The 13,750-nt window shown below is 33.7% G+C and overlaps 1 protein-coding gene across 2 annotated transcripts in view; it reads right to left on the reverse strand.

The window, feature by feature from the left end:
• The window catches only part of CLINT1 (clathrin interactor 1), a 54,409-nt gene that overhangs the window by 24,379 nt on the left and 16,280 nt on the right, over window positions 1–13,750 (reverse strand). For both annotated transcript variants that reach the window (XM_090288499.1, XM_090288498.1), the window contains exons 2-5: window positions 3,693–3,797; window positions 3,059–3,155; window positions 1,307–1,415; window positions 185–349 (exon numbers count right to left, since the gene is read on the reverse strand). In XM_090288499.1, the coding sequence (XP_090144625.1) occupies window positions 185–349; window positions 1,307–1,415; window positions 3,059–3,155; window positions 3,693–3,797 (476 nt within the window). The remainder of the gene's footprint in view (window positions 1–184; window positions 350–1,306; window positions 1,416–3,058; window positions 3,156–3,692; window positions 3,798–13,750) is intronic.

Here is a 13,750-nt window from a genome sequence, read left to right on the forward strand (position 1 = left end):
TTTAAGAGAAAGATTCCTAAGTTTCCTATAATAGGAGCTGAAATGATTATTACATATATTTTAGTATTCTATGCATTCCTGAAAAAATAAAATGGCATTTTGGTCTTTCATATTTCAATGAGACTTAAAGTACACCCAAGAAGCTAAGTTGATGGTGAGGTGCCTGTCTGTTTTTGATACTCACTGTATCTGAATCCTCCAACACTTTCTGAGGAAACCCCAACATATTTGTCTTTGTTCTTCTTTGCTTTCTTCCGCTCTTCACGAAGCCTGTCGTCATCCTGGGCAAATTCAACCAATTCTTTCACCTTCTGGCGAATATTTATACCTTGATCCTTCCCATGCTCATCTGTGAGGATGGTAAGGGAGAGACAAAATCTTAAGAATTCAGGTAATCGATACCGAACCCTTTAACACAAAAAACAGGCATACAATTTCAACATAAGAAACCACTATTTTTATATTAATAAAGAGGCAAATTATGCTATTAAATTTTGTCATTTCCTCATTAGCAAATTCTAAGTTTTGAGATGCAATTTTGGTTTAGAAGAGCCTTACAGGTGAACTAAAAAGGACCATAGATAATAGTGCTTTGCCAGATTAAAGACCCACTACGAAGGATTACTAATGACAACCATACGGAATGGACTTATATCCATAAATGTTATTTTCCTTTTTGATGGTTTTTAACAAAACAAAAAGCAGAACTCACAAAACTCACTTAACACTCACATTTTAATGACTGAAAAGCACCCAAATGCCTTGGTTTTCCCAATGCAAGTCTGGAAACACTAATTACCAGAATTTAGTATAGCTGAAAAACCGAATTTTTTAAGTGCTTTCAACTGGAGTATACTACAAAATGAAATGTGGTTCATTCTGTATCTTCTTTCACATTCAAAACACACTCTGGCCTTGCTGCCTTTGCACAGTAAATATTATTTGGTGGGAGGAAAAAAACCCAGCTTCAAACAGATGTGTGTGTTTTGGAGCTCTAACCTTTTCTTCCCATATGATTAAAGCGATTCCTTTATGGACACCACAGGGGACCAGTCTCCAGTGCATATTTTAATATAAACCCGAACACTCATGTTGTGTTGGTTCTGTTGTTATTAGCCAGTCTTTTCTGCAAGTTCTTGTCTTCACTAATTAATACTCTAGGGCCCCACGTCTTGGATTCTGCACTCGTCACACAACCAGCAACAGTCACATTCTAATTAGAGCGGAGAAGCTTCTAAGCTGGTTCAGGTGACTGACAACTCCAACTACTGTTTTAATTTGCTTATAAGGTTTTTCTATTGCTCACCTACAAAGTGGTAATTTTCCAGGGATCGCAAATCATAAATGTGTTCTCTGGCACTTGTAACAACACGTTCTGATCCATTCCTTATGAGGTAAGCTAGGAGCAGCAATGACTGTAAAAATACAAAGCAGCAAATGATTTAACAAAATAAATACTGGCAGAGCTTTGGTAAATGGTTAAAAAATAATAATTCCAACATTAGCTAATGAATGATCTTTGTGTGTGTGGGGGGGCCTCTTTGCCATATATTAAACTACGTACAGTTTATAACTTACATTATCAATTTGAAGTCCCTCTTATACCAAGCATAGTAAATGAACTGCTCACTGGATACCATGTGTCAGAAGACTAAAAATATAATTCTGATGTTAAGAAATATTTGAATGTATGATATAAATTAACACTAAGCTTTTAATAAGCTGGCTCAGTTTTTACTTTTCATCTGGGTATTACAGAACTGTGAATTGTTAGAGCATCACTTGAAAGAGAACAATTATTGCCACGTCTGGGCTGTGCAACTGGCTAGAGCATCATTCCCATAGGCCAAAGTTGCAGGTTTGATCCCTGGTCAGGACACACAGAAGAATCAACTAATGAATGCATAAATAAGTGGAAAAATACATCAATGTTTCTCTCTCTCCTCCTATCTCTCTAAAATCAATAAATTTAAAAAACATTAAAGAGAACAATTATTTGGTAAGATCCCACAGCATTTGCTACAGATAAAATTTAATTTAGGAGGTTAATGATGTAGATTTTGTTTCAAACACTTGCTGCTAACAAATAAAGAGAAAATCATTTATGAGGTTTCTTTCTGAGGTGATGAAAATGTTCTGGTACTAGTGGTAAATGCTCCACAATTTTGATTACTCTAAAAACCAGTGAATTATGCATTTTGAACTTAACTTGCTTGGAACAAGCCTCACATAATGATTAGTTATATAAAAATTTAGTTAGGTTGGTGAAATTGAGTGGTAAAAACTCTAATCCTATTAGGAACTGTTCTTTAAAAAAGTAGTTTACCCACTCCACCCACCAAATTTTTAACTCTAATGAAAAAAACATTTAATTTATAGAAATTTCAAGTATTTCATCACAACTACTATACAAACTGAGGAAATGACAGTTAATGTTTTCTGAAAAAAAAAATATATATAAAAAGCATATAACTAAATAAAGCACTGATTTCCAATCCTGAAAGCCAAACATGTTGTTTTCAAAGTTTCAAATATAAATATTATGTATCATTTTGGAAAGCACAGAAAAAAATGTATTCGTGTAGCAAAAAAATACGGTGGGAATGGAAGAACAGATGACTATCTCCTTTTAAAATTCTACGTTATATGAGAAGATAAAAACATTCTCTTATTTTAAAAACTAAGATTTTTGCTGCAGAATACTGTAATAAAAGTTATAAACTACGCAAATTTTTATGTAGAGATGACAAACCATATTGGACTGTGATTTTCATCTTAATAGCTATACACTAAATATGCACCCTACTACAGTTTCATTAGTTTTGATATACATAAATGTTTTTAATTGGAAAAAAATCAACCAATAAAATAAAAATACTAATTTTAAACATTTTAAGAATAGTTGTTTACAGTGACTAGAAAACAACATAAATAGCAAATACCTGTTTTAGGATAATATTCTAGGATTAAATGTCTTTCTTTCATAATAACTATGAATACCTTAGAACTTCAAGTATTTTTCAACATTTAAATAATAACAATAGACTAATGACCATACCTTATAAACTCTTCTCCAATTTTTTTTGTTGTCTTTTAACATTCGTGACCAAAGCATATTCATAAGTTCTGGAAATTGTTCGTACATAAATGTAGCCCTGAAAAGAGAATAATGTTCCTTGCAGTACATCAATTTTGACGGTAGGTGGCAGGCTTGCTCTAAGTTACTGTGTTTTCCCAAAGAGCTTAAAAATTAATATGTAAGCTTAATTTTAAAAATTTAATGATATACTTCCTTAAAAGTTTTTCCTATATTTTGTGTAACATCTAGCATATCTGTAAGCCCCACTAATTAATATCATATTTTAAAAGTGCTCATTCACTGGCACAGTGGTCCAAACGTTCATGAGGGAAAATTTTTCATAAATTTATTTCAAGTTATTTTATACTCATTTGTCCAAATATTACATGGTAAGCTACAGTGTCTCTAAACATCACTGAAAAAGTTTGTTTTACTTTTCTGAGCTAATTTTTAAGGGGAATGGATGCTGCAAAAACTTCCTCGGTTAATATTTGAATGATTATGTAAAATTTCTATCTGGAAGCTAAACGATTTGAAACTGAAAGCAAACCTCATATTTCTGTGTGAAGGTGGTTGGATTCTTTCTGCACTGCTGAGTCAAATTATCACTTACTTGGCAATCTCTCCCATGAGTTGCCCAGAAGGTCCCCAAGGATCATCGTTCGTTGCTTCTCGAACCTTAGACTCGATCTCTGAATAATTCATAACCACGTTGGTGCTGCAAAGAAAAAAAAATGCGCACATATACGCACAGAGATTAGCATCAAAACTGAGAAACACATGAAAACTTAATAATGACACAACTGGGTGTCCTAATGAGATACCTCTACAGGGTGGAAAAGAAAATACCTTCTGTGCACAAGCTACCCTGAGGACACTATATAACACATTTAAGTTATCTTTAAAAAGATTTTACTATTCCATTCCTCTTCAAGAATACTGAAAATAGACTATTTTAGAGCTGGAATAAGTCCAGTAAAAAGTGGTTTGGGGTTAAATTACAAAGAAAATGAAAATGCTAGAGTTTATTAAAACTCAAGCTGTCAGTTTTCTGACCAGACATGGTTTACATGCAGTCTTCAAGTTCTGGCTAACAGAAATTCTACAAATTGACAAAATTATATAACGGCAGAACGTTATTTTTAAAAAAGAAATGACAAATAAAAGATAATACCCTAAAACTGTTTAGAACCACTGTGAACATTTAACTGTAATTCTTTAGTCTTTTTCAGTTATATCATATACATTTTCAACCTCACTGCACAGTCACTTTAACCCTCACTTTTAATGGCTACAGATAATCAATCCATCAGGAGATTGTATGGTAATGTATTTAACTTTCACTTAAGACTTCAGCAGTGGTCAAGAACGTGGATTCTAGGAGTCAGAAAAATCTGACTCCAATTACTCACTTTGTAACTTTGACAAAACTATTTTAACTCTTTTAAACTCAGCTTTCTCAAATGGAAAATGAGAATAAGTAAGAAAAACTCTAGCTCAAAGGGTAGCATATCAAATGTTACTTATTAACAGTGTCTGACATATAATAAGTGCTCAATGTTAGCTATTATTTTTTATTATTAGAGATAATCATGTATGAGAATTTAAAAATATTAGTATTTTTATAAAAAGGATTAACTTTTAAAAGAGTATCTTAGATTTAAGACATGAGATGGCAAAATGCTTTGATTTTTAAAGCAATTGCTCATGCTTATATGGATTTAAGAATTCAAAGACATTCTGAGGAACAAAGAAATACTTTGAAAATGTGACATAGTATATACTAGCATTAATTTGACATTTAAAGCTCCAATTATTACTAAACAATTGTTACAACAGATGCCACTGAACATACTAATTCAAATCTCCCACTTACAGATAAGTCTTAGAAATAGTGGAAAATCAGAATTTGGTAACTATTACTTCAACATACCAAACTTCTGCTATATAGTTTTTCAGACATCAATTTATTTATTTATTTATTTATTTGCTTTTTAAATAAGAAAGGTTTGGTTAAAACTGGCACTCAAACCTCTTTTCAAATACAAATAAATATAAATTTCAGATTAATTGCAAACATTTCAGTTTCTTTACCTGGAAGGATCAGACTGGTTATAAACTGTTTTGGGTCTAATATTAAAGAAACCATTATGCATATAATTATGACTTGCCAAATCACAGAACAAATCTGACTTCTAGATTTCTATTCAGAATACTCTTCTAGTAAGGAAGAAAGCAAATCCTATTATTTTCTTTCAAACCTTGGAGAAACTGTCTCCTAAAATATCAACTAGTTTGATAAAATAAATACAAATTATTTCCCTGGGATGAAAATAAATTCATAATCTCCTTCAAAATTTAAACTATTAATGAATTAATTTTCATGAAAATCCACTAACGATTCTACTGACAATAATTTTTATGTATAAAAATGAAGAAATAATCACATTTTTCCCTAATTTTGTCAACAATGGAACCAAAATAAAATCAAGGCAGCCAATGACAGACTTGAAATTTAAGATGTCACACAGTGATGGATTTCAGAATGCTTTTGTTTGTCCTAGTGGCTGAAGAATGCATGGCTTAGGCAGTTAAAAGTGTCAACATGCAGCTGTGCGAATGAACAATAGCAATTAGGATTATAATTCATCCAAGCATTTCATTACCAGAATGCATCTGAAATCTGTTTGCATTGTTTAATTTGTTGGAGAACAAGATGAAAGAAGTTAATCTCTTAGTCCATGTGCGTGAAATATTTTCACTAGAGCCTTCATAAATGCTGCAGCTTTCAGAACACTACTTTCCTTGTTTAAGGTACAAAAGCCCTTGGGTCAAATGAAAAAGGTCTTGTTTCTGTAACCCTTCACAAAATTCTTAGCTGAAGGCCTGTGTTTGAGTATTGTATGTTTAGAGGGGAAGGTGGCAGTGAGCCAATAATTTAAGAATCTCCTTATTTCCTTGGTTTGGAAAAAAATGCAAACTACGTAAAATGACAAGTTGTCATTAGAACGGACTCACGATGTGGTTACCAAGTATGTCCAAAGAAAGATATGACAATGATGACCAAAAAAATAACCAAGTCAGAACACTTCCACAAAGAGAGTCAGGCTCTATTTTAAAGCCATTTTCCAATAAAACTGTTGCTTTCAGAAACTGGAAAGCGCTCTTAAGATGAGACCTGATGGCATAAAGAATTCCAAAACAAAGTATTTTTAAGCTACACTCAATTCAGAAACAAATGTAAACTAAAACAAAACAACACTGTATAGTTTGGCTTTATTCCAGGTCATTCAAAAATAACTACTTCTAAAAAGGTAGAAATAGCATTTTGATCCTTCCTTTCCCATGTTTTCTACTGCCTTCAATCCACACCCTACCCATCATTCTGGTGATCTTTTTAAAAAAGAAGAAAACCTCCCTCCCTCCAAAAAGGAAAGTAAAAAAAAAAAAAATTATGTCCAGATGTGAAAGGACAAAACAGCTTATTTAATTCCTAAAACTTCCCATGATTGACACAAATGTTTTAGGATGATTTCAGACACTAGAGGGAGCTCGCTCTTCAGTTTTTTAAAACACAAAATTCAGACAAAGGTCTAGGATCTATTCCACAAACAAAGTTATAGGCAATTACCAGTAAAGAATAAAAGAAGCTGCTCATGTTTTGATGAGTTTACCTTAAAGCAATATTGAACAATTTCTTACAAGGATAAAATCCACAATTAAAATCACTATTTGTTTATATTTGTGAAACCGTTCATTACTTCCACAGCTCTTTTACAGTTTCACATTTGCTCCTCCAACACCCTAGGAAATACGTAGGACAAAACTAAGAGTCCCTAAGGAGAGTCCTTAACTCTGGACCAGCCAGCACCACTCGCTCGCTGGCTCTAATGCCAGCTGCTAACCTTACCATCCTCGAGCTCTACACATGTGGCTCTATGGCGGTGTGAACACACAATGCTCAATTAGTTGAGAGTTGATTATTCAATTAGTAAATTATTAATGTTCACTTTGGCCTTCCTCTTCATTCCCCATTTTCTGCTTATTTCACCACTCATTAATGATAAAATACCAAGTTATTTTACTTGATAACAATTTGAGTCCATGTTTTAGAGGCAAAACGGTTCAAAGTAAAAGCTTAAATGGGGCTTTTACTTACAGATGGTCAATGCTGCTTCTAATCTACATTAAGAATAATCAGTAAAATGACTCACAAGAAAAAACTTGTATAGTCCTTATTTATATTTTTTCCTGTCAAAAGTTCACGAAGGTGCTTTACTAAAACAAAACTATACACTAAGAGAAAAGGTAGAGTATACGTGCAAGCCAGTATTAACTGTTAACAAAGGAATAAGGAAACTGAAACACACTATGTAGTACAGTAATAAGTATTTTTCCCAGTTTGCCTTTTTAATTTTTACTTTTTTAAAAGATGGAGTCAAACGGGTCTGTATTTATAATATGGTTTCTTCTTTTTGTTTTAAACTTATTATGAATAATTCATTCACTCTAAGGTTAAGAAAATATTTTGCAGGATTTTCTTTTAAATCTTTAAACTTGTATTTCATCCTATGAATGCATACTTAATATCCATACCTACAGAGGGTCAGAGAATAGAAAAACAGGCAGCAAAAGACAGAGATGTTTCAAACTAATGGTTTTAAAGACAAATTTTCCAAAATTTCTCCCATGAACATTATATATAACCAACGGAAAATTATTAAATGTCATTAAAAGTGTAAATCAAGTACTATATCATCATTAGCTACACTTTATGCATAGGGAAAAATAAGCATCATTATAGACCACATGAGTATTATGTATACTTCCAATGTTCTGTTTTGTCAGGCTAATAAAGGCAGCAAACTAATAACTAATATTGAAATTAAAATGATTTTTAAAAACTATATATTAGGGAAGAATGATTCCTGACAATAAAACCTATATTTTAAGTTACCTTTTAATCTCAATGCCACAAAGATTTCAGATACTTTGATGATTTAGTTAAAATTATTATGCTCCCTATAACGTATCAATCTTTAAAAAAATTTTTTTTTAATAAAGCACCCATAAAATGAACAATGAAGAAAATTTTCTGACGTAACAAGTCACTTAAGCCAGGAAAATATGTTACATTTAAAAAAAAAAAAGTCTTTCTAGCCAAAACATTAGGGAAGTAGTTTTGAGAATACCTGCTCTAAAAGCTTGATAATGGACCATGTGATATTCACTTTTCATCAGGAAATGGTCTTCACTGTGTTACCTTTACATATTTGCAACCTGAACATTTTATAGATTCAGTAGTCATATTTTAAAACCAAGTTATATGTTATTACATTCTTGTGAACATTGTTTAATTTATGGTAAACAACTAATAATTCTAGTACTCCTAAATTCAACAAACATAATTTTTGTTCTTAGCAGAAAACCTGAGGCTGTACAGAAATGGTGTGGGGAGGTGGAAAAACTGATTCATCTTCTTGGCCAGGTATTTACTACCCATAAAAAAAAAAAAAAGTATTTTCTTGATTTGAAAAGGAAACATAAAGACTGGAAAATGTCTTAACAAGCAGTGGTTCAACAGAATACTTAATGCTACTAAAGCAAATATTATCATATCTGATCAGATAATATGTAGCTAAGACATGGAATAAACTACAGGGCTCCCTCCACACCTAAGAAGAAAACTAGTAAAATAAATATTGTAAAGAACAGAAGCAGCAGAGATAGCAAGCCTAATGCTGGCACTTTCTCTCGACTGCTGCCACCACCAGCCGCAGCCTCTCTGCCAAAAAGACCGAGGAGAGAGAGAAACTATATGTAACGACAGCTCCTTAGTAAAGAAGTTAAGTAAACTCACTCGGGATCACGTGACTGTTAAGGGTAATCGATGTTCAAGTTCTGTTAGGTTTTCTAATTCCAAAGCCCATTTTCTATTATGCCACTATGCCCTAAAATCAGAGGATCAGCAATATCGTATGATCTAAATGAAAAAGCCTACTAATTAATATATGATATCACAAACTGTGCTACTAAAAGAACTAAATGCTGATTTAATGTTTAAAAATACCTAAAAAAAAAAAACAAACCCTCATATATTGTCATGGAAATTATATTTTTTTTGTTTTAGTAAATACTAAACACAAACTATTCAATTGGAAAGGAGGAAACCAATTAACCCCCTCTTAAGAGCAGGGTAAAGAAAATAACTGTTAGAATAGGGAAAAACTGAAACTAAACATATCTGAAGTCTGAGAGTGTCTTACCCATTCTTCTGCAGTAACACAATTACCTGATTACTTAAAAATCATATATCCTATTTCAATCTAATTATATCTAAGAATGTGGGATGCTTGTGTGCATTAGTATTTATGACCACTTATTTACAGGATTATACATCTTTTGTCTTCCTCTTTACTTTGTAAAAGAGAACCTTAAAATGCTAAATGTTAAAATATGAAACATTTGCTTTTAAAATAACTATCAAGAATTTGCACTGAAATATTATACCTCGTCCTTTAGCCACCAGTCAAAATCAATCAGTAAGTAAAATAAACAGTAAAGCAATTTACTACCAGGTTTTGTCGAGGGAAGATGGGAGTCCCATAGTCCTTTTTAAAGATCAAGAAAAACAGCCTAATTCAAAACTCGATTTGCCTGCATGTATGTCATTAAAACCACAGAAAATCTATTAATGTTCAAAACACCACTTCAATTTGTTTCCTCCAGATGTGACATAAGACAATAGAAGACTACTCCTATTGTTAACTATTTTTGAAATACCCAACTGTTTTAAACTGTAAGAAAATGACAGCCAAAAGCCATTTTCACATTAATTCTGCTACCAAATTCTTTGATCCATTCAGACCAATGTTGGCCTTCAACTTCAGTAATAGTTCAGTCCAGTATTATCATGGGGGTGGAGAACTGAACTACAGAATTTTAATAATTCTTGCTGTTTTCTTATTACTGAACACTGTTGATTGATATGGCTCAATATTCCTGTAACCTTAACTCAAAATTTTAGACTGCACTTGTTCTACTTACAGGTAAAGTATAGATAAGTTCTATAAAACTGTTTTCTATAAAAGCACTTACTATTCAGGGTTTGGGGGGAGGAACAGGGAGCCAATTAAACACTGAACACAATTCTGCAAGTAGAAAAAACTGTAAGAATAAACCCTTAACATTCTTGAAAGATTAGCTGAACACCTTTGTGTATCTTCAAAATTATGAAAATGAAAATGTTTGCATAGACTCCAGACAATCTCCCAGATTCAATCAAGAATTAAAGTATCCTGTGCATACTACACTTAAGCAGCACAGCAAAACCAATATTTAGATTCACTAAATTTTATTTTTCAGGTAAGAAACTTTTGCATGGCGGAACAAGTTGCATAAATTTTTTTACTGACTTTGTATAGACATGATTGTGTCATTAATGCAAGGTACCACCAAACCTGGTGCTCCTCTCTAAATACAGGTAAAGCTTCTATTTTCTGTCTGTGATTCATCATTTTCTTAGGCTCTGCTGGGTTCACTACCAGTACTGGAGGCTGGCTTTCTTTGAGTTGGTTTTCACAAAGAAGTTAGTCTCACCACAGCCCCAGGGCTGGAGCACCATGGAAGTGCCAGGTGGATGCCAGTGACTGGCTTAGCTAGGTGACCTGTTCCCACACATGCGAGTCGGATCTGGATTGTTACAAAAGTATGCATTATTTTCTTTAAAAAATCTGCCAGATCTGTTTTAAAAAGTCAAAACTTTGAACAGAAAAATCTATCAAGAATCTGTTGTATTTTAGAAAGGAGAATGGTTTCATAGGCAATGTAACATACAAAATTTTAAGCTAAGAATTTTTATCAGTAACTAACATTAACTGATTTATAACATACTCTCTTCTAATCTCTAAAAATACCCATTACCGAATATCAGTGTTCCAAATGGTATCTAAATATTTTAAGCTTAAAAATCAACATTCCAAATCCCCACAATTTCAAATCATGCATTAAGGAAATACGCAGTCCCTTGTTTACAGAAGAGTTCACCTAACATTCCAGGAAAATTTCCAGTACTGATTTAGTATCAGTTTGCATGGGCCCAAACTATCCATACACATCTAAAATTTCTGAGATTCACAAAAACTGGTATGTTCATCATTTTGGCATAGTGTTGTCCTAAAATGTAACTAACAGAATAAATCTTAGGAATTTCTTTCCCAAGAAAAAACAGAAACTCATTATTTTATGGTTTATGTAGAATTCAAGGTCAGGAAGGATTACATAAAATGAATAATCATTAAAGAAGTCAACACTCCAAATTTAGTTTCAAATGGTAAACTATGTACCAGACTAGAACATGTATGTAAATCAACCATTGAAAAGATAAAAACTTATAGAAGCAGTGACAATACCTCATTTTATATAAAAGATCATTAAATGTTTATACCCCAACATAAATTCTTTTGGGAAACACTAGAAACCACATATAATTATTTCAATGCCTAAATATATATATATATATATATATGAATTGATCCAAAACAAAATAAACTTAAACCAGGATGTAGTTGATTTCTGTCCCTCAAAGTCTGTCATTTAATTCTTTTTTCCAAAAGGTACCAAAGGACCTCTTGATTACTATTAAGTGTGACTTAAACTGGCAATTTTAAAGGAAATAAGTTTTGTAATTTATGTAACAGATGTGCAAGGAAAGCTATATGAATGAGATACGCCAAGAAAAACATCCTGATGTCTACAACTAAATTATGACCTGTGGGACAAAGAAACTGGACTGCTTCCCTTTCCTTACAACCTCAGTGGTTAGCAATACAAAGTAAAATAACCCATCTGATAGCAGCCCATTTCCAGATATTAAAATTGGCCTTGACTCCAGCATCTGTTCCAAAACCCAAGGCCACACTAGAGGAAAATACTGCACATTTATGAAGTTTCATAAACTGCTTCATCTTTTATGGCTGATTTGTATAAAAGCAAATTAATATATATTATTAATAATTTATTAAGAAATTAACAGGGCCCATATCTTATCTGATCCCTGGACAAATCGACCACTCTGTATCTCAGTTTCTTCTTCTGGAAGGTAGTTCTGATGTATTACTGCAGAGACTACATGATGTGTAAAGCATTTAGTGCACATGGTTATTTTTCTGCCAGTACTTATTATTTTTAGTTTAAAGATATTCTCTTTATGGCCCCTTACAGTAGACTGGCATAATACTTATTACCCACGTTACTCGTTGTTGCAGAACTTAACAGTTACAGTAACTAGCAGCCTATGTGATCACAGTGAAGAACCCAAAATGAAGATTTTGAAGACATAACTACACAGTAAAGCAGGAATGACTTTATTACTAAGAAACGGCCTAAGAGCTGGAAATGGGTATCACTAAAGGCAGGACAAGCACCTAATACACACCCCGGCTCAGAACACTTGCTACTTTATGCATATTAGAGTTTGTATTTTGAAGTTAATTCTCCTAAGTCTTAGCACAGCACCAACTGTGAGCTAGGATCTTATTTTACATTAAGTAGCGATTTCTGTTTTAGTGGTAATCCGAAATCTGATAAAATAGTCTCTTTCCTTGAATTTATCTAAACTCAACTATTGGGGTCACACATACCAAAGCAAATCATGCCAAAAACAAAGACTGAAGCCACTATATAAGAAGGGAAATTATTTATCATGAATTTTATACTTATAGGAATATCCAAAAGGAGCAGAATGATGAGCTTTCGAGATGCCAAAAATAAAGCCTACATTACTCTTTGAGATGTTTGGCTGAACAAAAGGTTTTAGAAGGTCCATGATAACCCAGTTTCTGTGCTGTTTCCTCTGCAAGAACCTGAATCATTATACTAGGAAATGTCTGAATGTCCGTGGATCTTGACGGTTTACATGAAAGTCCTTCCACTCCCCTCTAGCACAGGTACTGCTGCAGCAGATGACAGGCTTACAAAGAAGCTGTCCCAACATAAGCTAGTCCCACGATGCTAAGGAGTTATTTTTCAGAGAGGCACACTGGCGGCAATAAGATTGGGGGAGGGGACGGAGCGTCCTATGGCTGCGAAAGGGAAGCCTCATGTGGTTCAAGGAAGCAGAGTGAAAGCTGCTTCCCAAACTGGCAGGGGTGGTGCTTGCAGCATCGCAGTGAGAGCAGGCAGAGGCGGCCACCGCTGGGCAACTCTCTTCCTTTCGTGGCCATAGAAAAAGGGCTCTCACAGCACAAACCCGTATGAGCACTAACCACGATCAAACTGTACAGAAACACAGGTGCACATGGACTAGGCCTAAAGGGAATAAAAACCAGGAAGCGTGGGGGGCACATTTAGTTCAAATTTTATTTATACAAGGTAAAAACTGATTTTTTTTTTTTTTAAAGAAAAAAATGGCACTTGTATATAAAACTACTCTTGACTCGCTAGGAAGTATCCCACGGCTGGGCTGATTTAATTCTGCTGAGGATCAGCTTCTACTCCCGGCTCGGCAGCCTGTGTATTCTATCAGTGCCCTGTGTGCACAGATAAAAGCTTGCTGAAGACCCTTGGGATGGAGGGCCAGAGCTAAGAGTGTCAAGTTGCCTCTGCCCCTTGGCTAGCAGGACTAAGCTGCTTCAAAAGCAGACTATCCCCCAGGAGTGCCAGCCCCAGGCC

The sequence above is a fragment of the Furipterus horrens genome, unplaced genomic scaffold (assembly GCF_987537825.1).
Source record: "Furipterus horrens unplaced genomic scaffold, mFurHor1.1.pri manual_scaffold_10, whole genome shotgun sequence".
NCBI lineage: Eukaryota > Metazoa > Chordata > Mammalia > Chiroptera > Furipteridae > Furipterus > Furipterus horrens.